At 47.2% G+C, this 17,085-nt stretch overlaps 1 protein-coding gene across 1 annotated transcript; it reads right to left on the bottom strand.

Annotated features, from left to right (window-relative positions):
- Window positions 1-3,714: 3,714 nt before the first annotated feature.
- Window positions 3,715-16,535, bottom strand: IL21R (interleukin 21 receptor). The gene is made up of 8 exons (XM_009894799.1): window positions 16,481-16,535; window positions 13,209-13,314; window positions 12,384-12,580; window positions 10,860-11,011; window positions 10,274-10,451; window positions 8,987-9,083; window positions 7,848-7,929; window positions 3,715-4,707 (listed from the first exon to the last, which is right to left on the bottom strand). Exons 1-8 carry the CDS (start codon window positions 16,533-16,535, stop codon window positions 3,793-3,795), a joined length of 1,782 nt encoding a protein of 593 aa, XP_009893101.1. The 3' UTR covers window positions 3,715-3,792.
- Window positions 16,536-17,085: the final 550 nt, after the last annotated feature.

Genomic DNA, 17,085 nt, shown 5'->3' with positions numbered 1-17,085 from the left:
TTAAAGATAATCTCAAGAACCAATGAAAAACCGCTCAGATTATCAGATTGAGTTTAAGTAGCTGCATCTGCAATTACTCATTAGTGATGGAGAAACTGAGGAATTTCTGTTAAAGGGTTAACATTTAAAAGGCCAAGTAATTGGCTGAATATAAAAGCACCTTCTTGCAACATTTATATAAAAAAGGCCAACAGAAGAGCTCTCTAACTGACCTAAAGCCATTTCCTAGCCCTGTCTGGATATGAGGCGAGACCACTTCCATCCGAGGCCTCTGCCCAACGATGCTCAGACACCAGAGTCGTCCCTGAGCTGCCCTGTCCTGCACTTCCTCCACAGCCCATTGCTGCACTGTGCTCAAAGGGGCAACTCTGGAACCAAAGGCAAACAAGCACTGCAGTGCTTCCACGTCCAAATCCCGGAGTGTATAAGGAACAGATCTTTCCATGTGGTAGTGCAGTGGTAGTGTTACAGTCAGGATCCATCAAATTAGTCTCGTACATGGTTCTACTGCCAGTGAAGGGGAAGAGCGAAACAGGCAAAGCACAGGCTGAGTAACAGCCCGGCAGTGTTAGCTTTAGCGGCCCAGAGACGGGAAGGCAGGGGCCATGCAGAAATGGAGACAGGGCATTCCAAATTGGTACTACAGATTGAATTATGGTGCTCTCCCAATACCTGCTTTTGGGTCTTCCCTACCCAGTAAGACTCCTGTCAACTCCCATGAAGCCCCATGGTTACCCATGTAAATGTATATTACACTTTTCATAGTTACAACAGTCCTGAACAGGAGCAGAAAGCCCCTAAAACACAAGCAGCCTTCAGAGTGTCATTTAAGCAAATAACACCTGCTGCCTCAGAAATCGCCAGATGCCTGTAGTTTGCCGCTGCAGCTGAAAACATCTTGTCTCCTGCAGGGACAAATTGTATCCCTGGATCTTCCCAGCTGACTGCCGCGGGTCACCATAAAGATGCTACAGCCGTGTAAGAACCACAGCTTTTACCGTATTCTGCCTACAGGGCAAACAGAAAAATCAGTACAAGAGTTCAGCAGCACTTCGGCTCAAACAGCAAACACAAGCTTCTTTTCCCAGTTTCCTTTCACATTACTATTCCAGAATACAGAGTTCTTACAAGAACATCACAACGCTCTGCAAGTTGCCTTTTTTCATACTTCCCCTGTACCCCAAGTGCCACTCAGCCCAAAGACCATTAACTGAACTCCTGCTCTCCAAGGACCCTTCAGACCCTTCTTTCATGCTTTCTAGGACCCATTTACACCTGTCCCACAATTAGCTTCCATCAGCTTAGGCAGCCTAGTGCAAACTCTGTTCTTTTAAGCAGGCCTGCTTGGCCAAGCACCTAAACATCAAATGCCTTTACCACACTATTATCATAACTCCTTCCTGTTCTTCACGCTGCTGTTCAGGAATCTGCCGCTGTGGGTTACTGAGGTCACGGAAGGGTGGAGTGAGACCTTTTAGAAACAGCTTGTTTGAGAGCAGGGAAGGCCTCCCAAAACCCAACAAAAGATGGTCTTGCAATGCTACCAATGGCCCTAGCTTTCCAGTGGAAACACAGTTTTTCCAAGTTAGATATTAATAGGTCAGGGATGTTTCCAGTTTGCTGCTAGGAGCCACAGAAAAAAAAACCCACCTCAAACCCCTCCGTGTCAACAACTCATTGGCCAAAAGCTTAATTGCTACAGCTTGCTTCAAAGGGAACAGTCTCCCTTATTTTAATATCCTTATACCACATATCAAAGCAAGCTCTTCTCTGCCCACGAAGTCTGCCTTCATGGGAGACCAGAGGCAACTTCTAGCCCAACATCGCAGCAAAAAACGTTCTACCAGACACGCAGCTAGATAGAGCAGCAACAGCAGAAACAGCTCCTTCAGCAGTTCTGGGGCCAATGATACTAACAGAAACAAGGGGTGTGCAGAACTGAGACGTAAAAGAGCCCTAGAAAGATAGGCAAGTTTCCCCTCCTCTGTTAGGCAGCCCGGGGCCAGTTACCACAGTGTAGTTTCTGAAGGCAAATAGCTGCAAGATGAAGCCGCAGAAGACTGTGTTACAGACCGTCAGAGATGCTCCTGCTCAGTACACATTCGCACAGACATATGGACGATGCAAGCAGACCTCGAAGGACAGTGCGGGACACGCTCAGCTCATCAGCAGGGCAGCAGAGTTGGTTCGATCCTTTGCTGCCTCACAGAGGGCAGGCAGGGTACTTGCGGCACAGCAGGGAGGATGCGTGAGCAGGCCAAGGCAATACCTCTTCGCGACTTATCAAAGAAGATGATGAGAAAAATGGAAAACAAAGAGGGAAGGAACCAAAAAACCTGGTATCTTGGAGCAGTGCCCAGGAAGCCCCTGAGCTAGTGGTATATTGAGGGAGTAATAACATGAGCAAAGCTGAGCCCTGTAGGTTCAAGATCAACGTAGCAGAGACCACGGCTCTTCTGAACAATCAAACCAGGGATGTGGATACATTAAAAAAACTCTCCCAGCACTCACCTGTGAAACAGCTTCTCTTCATTATGGTGCTCCCTCTTGTTTAGGGAGCTGTGGGGTTGGCTAAAGTCTTGGGGGTAGATGGGAGAGAGAGAAGAGAGTTTATTGGTATCACAACAACAACAGATTATTACTGCACTGGAAACATACTTCATTCACCACAAAGGTTCTCTCAGTGTAAGATCTTCTGGACAATCAGCCCCATGGGTTAGTAGCACTATGCCTACATAAGGTGTAGGTCATCGCATTCAATATCAGTATTACAGTAACTTTTAAAGACAACTATCCTAAACAAAACAGATGCCAGAGGGAAACATATTCACAGTGCAAATAGGATTTTCATGGTTGGCTTTATTAGCTAGCAGAAATTGCTCAAACTTTGTGCTACTGACCTCTTAACTACAGCAGACCAGGTCCAAGGCAGAAGATGGAGTTGCAGGCACATCCAGGTAAGACATTTCTGAAATCTCTGCATAGTTCTAAAAGCTGCTCAATGTTTCAGTTAACATGCTTGGAAAATGCTGGGAGAGATGCTGATTCAGTAGAAAGCCCTGGTAGCAAAAGCTGATCTGGAATTGTATGTGTTTTGAAGACTTTTCCTTTGCAGACTCCTCCTGGAAAGGCAAAGTCTTTCTGGGACCCAAAGCTGTGTTTGGTCTCTTGGACACACAGTTTTGTGATGATTATATGGGAACTATTTTTGATCATACCCCATAGACAGGGCTGGGACCCTCCATAATTAGCAAACTATTACAGCTGGGTTTAAAGAGCCAAAGATATTAGTAGGAAAAGTAACACCACCTGTGTTGCTTGGAAAGGATTGGGGAATTTTAATGTAACAAACATGCTTGCCATAGGTTATGCTTCTAAGATTCCATGTACATTCAAACTCTCAAGTCATGTGAGAATACCAGGGAAAATAATTTAAAGTTTTGCACTCTTTATAAGGTTACTGTCAAAAAAATTGGCACATCTACATAAGCTAAAGGGTAATTTTCAAGGTATAGTTGCTTTTTCTGCCATTAGAAGGCGGTTTGACCTAGAATTCTAAAAAAAAAAAAAAAAAAAAAAAAAAAAAAGGGAAAAAATCAATCACATCAAGTTTCAGACATTAACAGGATAAGTGGCAATAAAATTAGGCATATATTTCTATGGACCTAACAGTCCATATATGCACCAGAGCTTACAGAAAGTAAACTTTGTTTCTCTTCTGAATTTTGCTAACACTGTGTTCCTGGCACAGTATGGAAAAGGCCCCACGCTCTGCAAGGCAACATCAAGTCCTTAGTTTGTCTGTGTCCCGTTGACAGGGCTGTCAGAGCGACAGGAGACCCACTGCTTGACGTAGCTCCGTGGAAAGTCCTCCCCCTCCTGCTCAAGAGGGAGGGACTCACAGTTGGTCTGACCATTCTGCTCAAATTCACAGTCAACGGGACTCCCACAGTCTGAGTCCACAAAGCCACTGTCAATAGTGTCCAAGTCTACGCAGATCATAGGGTAACTGTCACCAGGTCTTGCAGTGTGAGGGAAGAAGTCACAGGAGCCTTCGCTGTAGGAAACACTTTCACCATCAGGAGAAGGAAGGGAACCTGGATTTTCCAAATCCCACTGATTAGGCTGCAAGCAAAGGGCTTCTAGGATGCTCCCCATTCCTCCTTCCAAAGTCCTTTCTACTTGCTGGTGGGCTAGGACACTTGTACTCCTCAGATGGTCTGTGGACACGGAGCCCGAAGCAAGTATTTTGTCCTGTGTGCTCAGGTCAGCCAGATGCAGGTCACTACCTATCTTTCTGTCTTCATCATCAATGTTAACCTTGGGGTAACCAGTTTCTCCAGCACTACTGTCTTCCTCGCTGGTATGCTCATGTCCCGCGTACACACGGTTGCAGTTGCACTGGCAGTTACAAGGTGTAAATTCGTCAGCCACAGTCACAGTATCAATGGACAAATGCCCATACGACCGGTCCCGAGTCCCACTGCTGCTGTTCACACTAGACAGCAGGGACTGGCTGTCCTGACCTGGGGCAGTCAGGCAAGACACACAGGGCTTACAAGGCAGATCTTTCCTCAGCTCACGCAGCTCCTCCTGTGAGGTGCCATTGGAAGGACGCATGGTGTAAACTTCTAGGACTTCTGGAAGGACTATTCCCCATTCAAAGAAATCGAGGGTCATTTTCGTGTGGGATGCACCAACCCACTTCTACGTAAGAGGATGTACAGGGAGGGTGGGGAAAGAGAGAGATAGACGGGTTAGTGTCATCAGGTTTGCGGTTCCACAGAATTAACCAAAACTCTTGTGCTTTTAGAGGCAAAGTCAAACTCTAAAATCACTGACTCATCCAAAATAGCAGGGTATGAGATCCTGTTATCACCAGACACACGCAGCTGCAGGACAACTGACTCAAGTAATTGAAAATAATTAGTTCTAAGAGGTTTACGTGGCTTTGCAGTTTTCTTTATGCTGCATGGAATGCCACTGCCCATTGCAGCATTCCTTCATGCATCAGCCGGAGGTCCCAACCCAAGCCACCAAGTCTCCCCTGCCATCTTGTTCTGGATGCCGCTTCTCTCAGGAAGGATAGTCAGCTTCTCCTGTGTGCTGCATCTGCACCCAACACGCGCATAGCCCTGCTCTGTCACTTCCCTCACCTCACTTCCCTGGGAAGGGGTCAGGGCAAGGCTTCTCGCAATCTTCTGCGTGCAACCATGCCCCAGACTAGCCTTTTCTCCCACAGTAACAAGAAAGAAGCAGAGGGAGGCAGGGGATGGGGACCTCAAAGAGCTGGGGGACCTCAAAGAGCTGTAGTCACCACCTGCTGCAAATAACATTTACTCAGATGATTAGGGGATGCCACACATTGAATCTTGCCCTTCTGCATCACCATTACTGTTGCATTCTGCCCTGTGCCATGTGTTATCTCTAGATCATGAGCCCCTTGCATTCAGTCACATCTGGGAGTAAAGGCACCTCTGGGTTTCTCTGATCTAAGAACAAAGTAAAAAATTCTGTTCTTTTTGAAGAAGTCACCGAATCAGACACTCAGATCACAGCACACTTCAGGCACGTGCCACTAATGAATGCCAGTAAGTCCTAGTAAAGGGTTCGGCAGTCCAGAGGCTGGGCACAGCGCAGACGCAAGACTTGGTTCTGCTCCCTGTCTGACACCTGCCCAATGGCCAAGCTGGGTCAAGGCTCTTCTAAGTGCACCGCGTTCTGCTTTGTATAAAATAGGTAACAACACTGAGCTTCGTAAACACTGTGAAGGCTTCTGACTGAGTGCTACAGGAGAGCTGGGTGTTGCCACAGCTGTCAGACTGCCTTAATTGTATCAGCTTCTTGTCCCAAACTGCACTCAGCATAGCTAGACATGAGCAAAGCATTTGCGAAGAGAACAGTGTGACACAGCTTATTACCCTCTGACACAGAGCATGGAAAAAATCTTCGTTACAGGACAAAGCACCAAGTCTATTTTAATTTATTTTTAACCTATTTAAGCTACCAAGAGCTTATTATTAAAGCTGTAATGGACAGAAAGGCACCTAAGGTGCAAAAGACTATTTGAAGAAACAGCAGGAAATCCTTTTCTTAGAATTGAGTAGGCAGAATATTTCCTATTCCCGCTTGACAGTTCTTTGCAAATTCCCACCCAACATGAATCTAAGGACCCACGTACACACAAGAGTGAGTGATGTTTCTCTGCTTTCCCTTCTCTTTTTATGTCTTAACTTTTCCTCTAACATTTTCACTGCTTCCTACCCAATCCAGGACTAGTGTAATTTGCTGATCATTATTCACAGACATAACCTAACCGCTTGCTTTGATGCAGGCAGGATGCAGTTGAATGAGCCCTACATCAATTGGTTTCTTGCCAGCCGAAAATGACGAGTCTGTTCACATACTAGTGATGTCACCACATCCTCTGACACCCCTGTCTGTGCGTCTTGTGCTGTGGCTGTGTGGGCAACTGCTGCTTTAATCTGCAAATTCATCAAGAAGTAACTCAGCTTTAGCAACTGAGGCTCATTCCCTTCCCAGCAGCACTGAACAGCCTAACTAGAAACTAGCAAGAATGTAATTGCCACAGAACAGAGAAGCCCAGGGCTTCACCCCAAGAGGAGCATGGCTCTTGGCACGCGGGGTGCTTTCACTTCCACTGTGAGCGCTAGCCCGCGACTCTCAGGAATTCCCACGCTGAGTCCACCTGGTCCTGGTTCCCTTCCCTGAGGAAAATGCCACCTGCCTCACAAGAGGATGCAAGTACTCCTCTGGTGCAGATACGGGAAGCCATAATAGGGCTGAAAGAGGAAGGCAGGATGGAAGTGAAACAGTCACTTCAGGCTTCAGCTTGAAGGGCACCCATCCAACACCACTTGCTTAACCTAATTGCAAGCATCAGCCATGCAGCAGTGGGAAAGTACATGAAGATCATTAGGGCCCAGCTGGTGTCTCTCTCCCAGAGGGTGTAAGAAAAAAGCAGAAACAAAAAGCAGACACTGAAGTGCCTCCGATCAGTGCTGCTGTAACAACAGGAACTTGTTCAGAAAGAGGCAGTGGTGTCTGCACTCACATGCCGGCACTTCTACAGTTTGACAACGGTGCTGTGAGTTGCTCTTCAGCTTAATATAACCATTATTTACGGAAGCTCAATGTTCTTTTACTTTTGTATCCTGAGAACTCCAGCAAACTCTGCAGTCTTTGCAAGCCATTTTGTCACAGGAACAAGTTTGACTGGTGTTCAATGGGAAGAGCATTTGGGAGGGCCAGGCAAAATTACTCAAAGACACTTCGTTCATAGGGAGACAGCTACACTGTCCCATGACACAGCAGTTATTTGCCCCCAAAGCTCTAGCCATCTTTCCAGGATGAAGTGCATAGCTATTGTCTGCGTGAGTGACTCTTCAGAGAGATCTACAAGGCTTAATGTTGAGCTCAAGTCACTGCAGAGGATAGCATGGGGATCTGGCTCTATAATGAAGTCTGCTCTATGGCCTTGATGGCAGCATGGGACAGGAGCTTTGGAAAAATCCCAGTTACTGTCCTAGTAATCCCTTTGTCCACTCCCTTCAGGTTCCCAGGCTTCACAGGTTACATATGAGCTCAGACCACCCACTGAGACAGCATCAACAGGGAATAAGCAGCACAGACATGACAAAGGCCTTCATGGCACAGAAGAGACACTGGAGAGCTCTGGTCCTTATATCTGGAGCTGTTTGGCCTTCCCTTGAAATAGATTTCCCCCTCCCACTGCCCTAATGAGAATCCCTTGCCCAGGATACCATGATGAGCCTTTTAGTTTAACTTCGTCATGTTCTCCACCCACTTGTGTAGCCCATTTATACCTTGAAGTCTCCATTATGCACCAGGTAGAGAGGTTTGAAAAAGGGAGCAGGGTCTGGGATGCAAGCTATCTTCTTCCACAAGCTGGAAGGGAAAAGAGAAAGGCTTTGGGGTTAAGCACACATTACAGGTTCAAAGCAAAGCATCTCTGGATCCAATTCAAGCAGCTGAAATCACCTGCCCAGCCTCGCTGGCCTCACGAGTTAGCAAGTGGCTGAGGATCCAAGGATGACTTGTGCTGTCAGAGCCACCTAATGGCCTTTCTTGTGAGCCTCACAGGAGGTGGGGCCCCAGCCCTCAGGGCTTGCACACACAATATTCATCCTAAGGAAAGACGTTCCAATTTTTTCCTTCCTGGAAAAGCACCAAGTACTGGAAATGCATTTCCCCTCAGGCTGGGCTGGCTTGTGGTCTGCACCCGCAGGCCAGAACTCTGCCCTGTGCGCTTCTTCTGTGGCCATGTGCTGTGCCAGCCCTGTTGCTGCACCCGCCCAGCGCCCTCCTCTGTAGCAGCATGCACCCCGTCCCTCTGCAAGGGCACGTGACCCTCCGAAAGGGGGAGACACCCCCAGCCAGCGTTGGGGGGGGGCCCGTGTCAGCTTTGGAAAAGGGGCTCTCATCGGGCAACTGCCGAGCACAGACAGGACCAGGAGAACAGCCCAGGAGGCTGGGTGGCCCCTGCTCAGTCCCCATGTGCCATTGCCTTGTCCCAACCAGCTGAATGGCAGCAGAGCCCCAGAGGAGAGCAAGGTGCTCTTGGCAGTACACCAGCTGGGGACCATACTTTTCTGGCCCTCACAGGCCCACAGCTGTGTCTGTGCATGGATATACAAGATGCAAAGAAGGCTGCGTGTGAACACCCCATCTTTAACAAGACAGAATAGGAATCACAGAATCACAGGGACTGGAAGTGACCTCTGGGGATCATCTAGTCCAACCCCGCTGCCAAAGCAGGTTCACCTGGAGCAGGTTGGACAGGAATGCATCCAGGTGGGTTTTGAATATCTCCAGAGACAGAGACTCCCCAGCCTCTCTGGGCAGCCTGTGCCGGTGCTCTGTCACCCTCAAAGCAAAGAATTTTTTCCTTATGTTCAGAGAAATTTCACAGAGTATTTACTCCAGCTTCCTGAAGCATTCTTACCTCCGCTGTTTGGCCAGAAAGGTTGTGACTGAGGCAGCGATTGCCACGACAACACCAAACGGCAGCAGCCATCCCATGCCTGCTGTTGGTGTCACTGCTGGAGAAAGAGACAGGGTCATTCAGGCTCACCTTGCATTTCTACCCTGGTCAATAAGCAGGAGATCATGAGGAGACACCCTCAATTTCTACCCCAGACTTTCTCTTAGGGACACTGAGGCTGTCACGTGGGGCCCAGCATTCCAGACACAAGGTCTGAGTGTGAATGCTCAGAGAAGACTGCATCAATGAAAGGAGCAGTGCCTCAGCTGCCCTACAGCCTGGCTGCACCACAGGGTGACAGCCAACATGTTTGGGGCAGGACAGGTCCCTGCTACAAAGATCCCTGGTGTTTCTGACTCCTCCTGGCTTAGGGACACCTCCACAGATGATTGATCCATGAAGTGAAAAGAGAGTGCAGCTGGCCAGAGACACGTGAGGAAAAGGTGTGGAGTTGATGAGTGCATGTGGACTGCTCTCTGCCTGTGGTGGAAAGGAGCACCTTTGAGACCCAGAACTCAGATAACCCTTAGCAAATGGAGCCTGACGCTACTGCCACAGCACCGTGTAACACTTCAGTTGGAGCTGCAGATCAGTGAGAGTAGGGAAGCTCAGCACACGCTGCTGACATTGACCACAGTCATCCTGCCCTGCTCTATTTGAACAAAGACTCTCTATTTTCATAGCCTCTGTTCCACCATGAGAAGCACCAGTGTACTTCTGTGCGTAAGGTACTTTGCACTCCGGGTGGAGTGGGAGTGGTAGCTACCAAACAAAACACCCATGCCCAGTGTGGCCAAACATCAGAGTCCATACACGGAACTCAGCCCTGAGAGCAGGATCCCCTCTCCCTTCAGCTAAAGTCAATACCAAGCCTCAGTAGTTGAGGCACCTCTGCTAGATCTTCCCCCATTTCTGAAAGCTACAAGCAGGACCCTGGATGCTTGATACTGGAAAGGAAGCTAGAGGCTACACTCCTGCCGTGGCACCCAAACCTACGGCCAACCCCACCAAACCCTCTTCCCATGGGTGGTGCTGTAAGGTGGGCTTTGCAGCGCAGTGAGAAGGTCAATACACACAGCACATATCAGCCCAGACCTGGGGTTCATGCACTCAGTAAGCAAGCCAAACATGCCTGTCTTTGCTAGACTATTTAGAATTTGTTCTAATTAATTAGATTTAATTAGAGTTCTGGAAGCATTCTCTGACATTGGACCAACTGGAAGGGCAAGGAGAGCTGGTAGTGTGTACCGGCAGGGCTGGTTTTCAGTGTCAGCGGAGGACTCCATTCACTCCAAAATCCACGGTAGCCAGTGTGTTCTCGGGGCCTGGCTCTCACTTGGAATTCATAATCAGTGTTCTCCTGAAGTTCCCATGGCAAGATCACAAGTGTCCGTTTATCTTCATGGACAGCTTTAGTCTTCTGTGTCTGCGAACAATTAAACGCCAAACGCTCAGGGCTGGAGTGACTGCTCCCACCTTACCCCCACTCCTGCACACTGAGAGGAGCCCTGCAAAGTAATCTCTGCTGCTTTCGTGTTCTTTCTGCAAGGCCATGCTCTGCCTGGTCTGTAGCTGCATGGGACCCTGGGGATCCTTCCATGCAGGGCAGCATGAGAAGCAAACAAACCATTAGCCTTCCCCACAGGATCTAGTACTTCTCAAACAGCTTCTGCTTCTCAATTCTTTTTTCAGTTTTGCCTGTTTACAAGCCAGGCAAGCAAAGACACACCTTTTCTAAACCATGAAAACCCTTCTTTCACACCGGTGCTCCTGTCCTGGTTGTGCTGGCCTCCTCTTTGCATCATACTTGATGGTAAACTGACATCTCACTTACCTCCCAGGTGTCGGTCCTTCTCTTATAACGCAGCTGATATTCCAGCTCCTCATTCAAAAAGTAGAAAGCGGGGTTCTGGTAGATGGTTTCCCAAGAAATATTGTAACCCTCTGAGAACACAGCAGTCAGATTGAACGGAGGCTGTGGTTTGACTGAAAGACAGGATGGTGTTACCCTTCATAACATTACTGCAGACAAGAGGTGGCCCAGCATGGTATCAGCAATACAGAGCAAGTAGGGAGCTAAATTGCCCTGGCAGGGGTGAGCCTTCCTACATAGGACAACATCCACAACATTCCTGCCTCTCAGGCTGAGCAGTCCTGAGCCATGCACAGATCAGCAGCATAGTGAAGTCAGGCTCACATTTCTCTTAATATGCCTTCTGCCTATCTCTGAACCTCTTCATCACCTGAGGAGAAGGAGAAGACAGCACAAGGGGCTAATACATCCTGGGAGATGTAAAGAGTAGAGCACCTTGTTCTTCTCATGACTTAGGAAGGCTCTGTGTAGTCATGGTCCCTTGCACAGTGAGGGAAATACCCCTCAATGTAACAGAGACATCAGGGAAAGCTGAGGCTAGTGGACACTGCATAAACCTGGTGCAAATGCTGGTGTCATAAGTGCCTAAAACTCAAGCTTTTGTATCCCCTGTAGGGTGCTTTCCTATATCGAAAAGCAGTAATTCACAAACTCCAGTACTAGTCTGCAGGATCTGTCACAGAACTACACCACCTCTGTATGGTGACGTCTAGGAGATGTGCAAAGCACTGCTACCCAATATATAGTCTGTCAGTGGGGGCAAGGGGCTTTCCTGAAATGTTATGGCATTTGTCCAAAAGATGACACTTCTCATGTAAAGTTTAATTTCAGAAGAATCTGGGTAGAAAAGTCCTTTTTCATATGCCCGTGTAGTACCTGTCTACCTGGCTAACGACCCTTTTCTTCATAGTTTGCTGCACAAATCAGAACACACCAGGGTTCCACCAAGTCAACTACATGATTGCACTCAGTCTTCCTGTCATGCAGAAGAAATGGTTAGGAATTGCCCCAGGAAGGGGAAGAGCCACCTCCATTGTGTCTGAGACACCTTGTGCCACCCACAATAATGTCATGTTGGTTCAGGTGTCCACTGCAAAAGCCTCCTGGGACTCCTGTGAGGACATTTGTAGCATTTGCAATTAAAGCAATTCCTCCTGCCCTTTAGATTCTAGCCAGGAACGAACACTTGCATAGACCAGGTATGAGACTGGTCTAAGGTGGAAATTTATTATCTACTGCTTCATGGGGAAAAGGAATTTCCCCATGAAAAGGCTGAGGCCAAGCTAGCTCTAAGCTCAGCCTCAGGCATAAATGTTTCTGTAGTTTACAACAGCAAAAATAAGACCACAGTGCTCTATGTAGATGAGTCCCCACCAAACATAGCCCCCCACCACTGGCTGCCATGTTCACTCCTTGCCCAGACTATCCCAGGAGATAGACGTAAGGTCAGACAGTATTCATCAAATCCACCATTTTTGTACTTACTGTTATCTGCCATATAAAAGTCTTTGGAAATAACGTGCTGCCTATCAGCTATCTCTGTAACATCCACCTGGACTTTGAAATCTGCCAGAAGTACAGTCATGTCCACAGTGCACACGTACTGTGTGTGACTGGTGTTCCTGGACAATTGCAGGAGACTGCAGGCAGCCACAGTATTTTCTGGTTCTTCCTCAGGAGCCCTAAAACCACCAAAACAAACAAACAAGTCCACATCTACCACATGCTGTAGTTGGACTAATCTGGTGCTGAACCACCAGGCATAGAAGTTAATAAGAAAATTAAAGAGGCAACATGTTCAAATAAAAATTTATCTTTGAACTTCGGCAGGTATTTTTTTTTCCCCTTCTATTTGCTCAGTTCAGCATCTTTGAGAGAAGCAGGAAAGCGATGCTGAAGTGTTTGTGGAAATGAAAGGTGTTCACCAGGGCTGCACAGCCCAGGGCTGCACCCGCTTCCTTGCTGGGGCAAAACAGCAGCCGTAGGGGGCTCGGACAAGCTGCGTGAGCCCTGCCAGCACACACAGATCCACTGTTAACAGCAGCAAAGGGGCAAGGTGTTCCCAGGGCAGGAGAGAAAACAATGCCGAGGAAGCCAGAGTCAGCGTAGCAGTCAGTGGGCACAGGAACTAGGGGTCCTTTACTAGGGGAGAAACCAGTTGATAACCGGAGTGTGAAGTACCAAGTAAAAATCAGCATGGCGGCAAGAACAAGAATTCTACCTAGCAAAGAGGACAGAAGGACACCACCGTGCTGTGGCCACGTTAGAAGTTCCTGCTGACTGGACTGTGCCCGTCCTACTGAGACGTACCATGTTGCAGTGAGGTTGTATGAACTGGCACCCAAGTCATTTCTCAGGATACAGGACAGGGTCTGTACATAGTCCACAAAACACGTGAGGTTTTCACAACATGTAGCTGTAGGTTTGAAAAGAGAAAACACAATATCAACTCCCATGATGAAGCAAGCAGGATTTTATATCAACATATATAGTCCTCAGGGCTCCCGCTGAAGGGAACAGACTGCTCTGTGCCAGCCACCCCGAAAGTCTCCGGTCTTGAAGCATAAGATGTGTTCCATCTCCATAGGGAGGGAAGTCATTGATGGTAAGATAAGCATCAGGGAAAAAAAAAAAAATCTATTGGAAATTCTGTGGCAGCAAATGGCATGCCAAAATACCAGGGAACGCCCAAACTGTGACTGAATTTTCAAACTTATCCCTATCTCCTCTTACACGGTCACATATTGTTTCTGCAAGAGTCCTAGCTTATCTAGCACGAGAGGCATGATGACCCAATCAGAAACAGTAGCATATTCAAACATTTTAATGATGCCACTTCCTAAATTGAGTACTGTTCTTTGCTAGTCTAGTTTTCATTTTATGAAATCCACAGGGCACTTTGCACATTTTAAAAAAGTGGTACTTTAGTAATTCTTTACCATTCTCTCTGCTTACTATTTTCTACAGCTTGATAACTGCAGCATCAATACTTTTTCACGTCCAGCTCCAGAGGCTTGGAATGTGCTTTCCATGGAATTTCAAGAAAAGAAAATTTGCAAATTTGTAGTTACTATGATTTTGACAAATCATTCTCTTACTAAAGTGATAGGCACAATTTATTAATCACTTAAACTGAAATAGACTTCTGAAGTGAACTTAAGAGGCAATTGTAGAATTTACACTGGTCGTTAAGAAAATGAGCTAATTTGAAACTGGCCACAAAGCAGCATTTATGCTCTTCTAATTGTTCTGCAGGAGCTCTGCTCACATATCAGTGTCTGATAAGTGCTTTACAAAAGCATTGTTGTTCTATGCATAACACACACAAGTTATCTCCCTGGGTTCCGAGGCAGGGAAGAGGGCAGTACAGAGAGAAATGTCTGCATTGGTGAGTCCTGTCCTAACAGCATCTTGGGCTGACAAGAGCCACTGCTACCACACTAGAAATAACAGCGAGGAAAGGCCTGTAGGAGACGCAGTGTGCCGTGCTGGTACAGACCGTGCCAGCCACAGTGACTAGTCATCCCTTACACGTACAGTATCACCCCTTGTTGATAGGAATAAAATTGTCATCATCTAGGGGAAGACCTCAAGGTTGTTACATCCATGCTTAAATCAAGCATGAGTCCTCCCCTACCATCAGGACTGCCCCCAACCTGATGGGAACACATTACTTCACAGCCATCAGGCACCCAAATCCTCTGATGCTAACCATGTTCACCTCCCTGTGTCGTTCTGCTGCTTGCCTGGCTAGAGAAGCTGCACCTCCTGCTTCCTACCTTCCCTATGTCTTCAGAAGAGTTGTCTGCATAAGGTGAAAGCAGCCCTACATGATACCCACAACTACAATACCTGATTTTACAGTGAAAGAGAATGCTTTGTGCAGAGAACAATCAACATGGAATATAGGAAATGTGTGCATTGATGGACCAGAAACATCTGTTCCACCCTCTGGGTCAAATAGTCCTCACAAACAAGTTGTCTCTGCATTTACAGTCACAATGCCCAGCAGGTACGTCCAGTGGGGGGTGCAGCCTAATTCTAGACCAAAGTAAATTCAAAGGAAAACTAAGTCCAACTATTTCTCACTGACCTCACTCACCACAAAAGCTTTTTCCTAGTCCTGTTGCATCAGAGCACACACTGCTCTCCCTGAATGAGCTGTGGGCGGCACTCAGATTTGTGTACAAGACCCCCCACCCCACCCCACCAAGAGTCAGGATGGTGACAGAAGAAATTTGGGGATGCTTGCAACAGCCTGGCCCCAAGGGTGTACATATGCTTACTAAACGGTAAGTGATTCAAATTGTGTGGTGATCACTTTGTTTCATTTTGACTTTTTCATTTCACACTGATTTCAGAATTTTGCTCTAAAATTTTCATTAAGTTTTATCTTTTTGTTTTGAACCCTCAGTAGGCTCTTCTGAGGGCCCTGGTACAAGCACTGTTTGTTCCAGTGTCCTGAACAACATACTTATTCTCCTAAAAAAATGGCATTTTAAAACCCTTGCTGTCCTTCAGAGAGGGCAGCAAGTATTAATAAGTTAATAACCATTGCTAATTAGCATTATTCTATGCTATTATGTTAATCAGGCAAATGGACTACTATTCCTTGGTAGCTGGTAAGCTGTGAGTATATCTCTGGGCAAGAGTCTGTTAACAAAATTAAGTAGAAGACAGCTTTTTACTGGGAAGGGAATAATTAAGTGTCCTAAATCCAGTTAGATCTGGGATTAATTGTCTGTCCTTGGCAGCTTCAGAAACAGAAATCAAATACTTTTAACAATAAGATCTACTTTGGTCCAAACTGAAACTAGTACAGGGTAATTCCCTGGCTTGTGTTACACAAAATTCAGACCGGGCATCACAATAGTCCTGTACAGCAGGAAGATATAACTCTGAATTCATCTTTTCTGCTAATTTTGGTTTGGAGCAGGTCCAACGCTCTGCCTAGAAGCAGCGTGTGAAATGCTAAACTTGCACCTGTTCCCTGCAGACACTGGTGTCGCTGCCTTTTTGTGTCCAGCTGACCTGTTCAGAAAGTCAGCTCTGAGTCAGCTAAAGCTCGCGCGGTGGGTAGGAACCAGCGAGAAGGGGGGAGTGACTGTCTGCACAGCACAGTCCTCAGCAAAGGGGCTCAGACCAGGAGAGACTGACTCCGCTGTCCCTGGCTGGCTGGCCAACAGCGGCCATAAGCCCTGGGTATATCCTGGTCTTGGCCACCAGGACTATTCCTATGGCAAAGTTTGGGGTTTTGGGGGGGTGAAGGGGTGGAATCCTAGTCTAACGTCAACAGGAGACATATCAATGCAAGGCAGACACTACCTCTGCACTCTCCCCACTGGTGCAGCTCCCTGGGGCAGTATCCAGCCTGGCTGAGCTCTGCACCTTCTTCTGTCTGTCCTCCGCTGCCTGTGGAGCCTCTTTCATAATTCGTTATCCCATGGAACCCTCTCCTCTGGTACCCTATCTTGTGCTTGCTGTCCCATGGCAACCTTGCACATCTCAGCAGAGCCTGTGCCAACAGCCACCAAGATAAACCCTGTGGGTGTAGAGCCCGGAAGAGATATCTGGAAACTTACTGTACTGGAATAAAAGGAAGAAGGAAATACTCTGGAGCCACAGTTTGTTCCTCATGTTGCTTCTGACTGGATGTCCTGAAAAAAAACCAAACCAAACTAACTTAACAAAAAAACCAAACAACCAATTAAAAGCTCAGCTCAGCCATATGCTGAAGGTTGAGGTGGAATTAATCTTGCTTTCATTTACATGTCTAAAAGTAAAACGCCTAATTTAGGCAAATCATCTCAGCTGTCCTGTATGTATCTACTCCATGGGCTAAGGGGGGGGCGACCAACACTCCTGCCAACTGGCCATAAACCTGGTCAGTGAAATCCCCGCTCCTTGCCAGCAGCATGCACACCGAGAAAGCAGCAAAGTGAGTGCAGCCTCAGTCTATCCATGCAACAGGAAGGCACTTGGGTTAAGTGCTAACCCATTTTTTCTTCATTGGTTTCCTGCAACTAGAAATGGCTTGCAACTAGGAGAAGTGATATTGCTGTGGCTTAAACAACTGTACAGTAAATTAGACAAATAGAGTCTGAATGTCACTGTGGGTTTGTATGAGCAAGGTTTGTGAAACTCATTGATTTGGCCCACCCATGGTTAAATAAGCATGGAATACCTA

This window comes from Charadrius vociferus, unplaced genomic scaffold (assembly GCF_000708025.1).
Source record: "Charadrius vociferus isolate BGI_N301 unplaced genomic scaffold, ASM70802v2 scaffold600, whole genome shotgun sequence".
Taxonomy (NCBI): domain Eukaryota; kingdom Metazoa; phylum Chordata; class Aves; order Charadriiformes; family Charadriidae; genus Charadrius; species Charadrius vociferus.
Note: the sequence above shows the minus strand (reverse complement) of the source record. Positions and strands in the feature narration are given on the sequence as shown.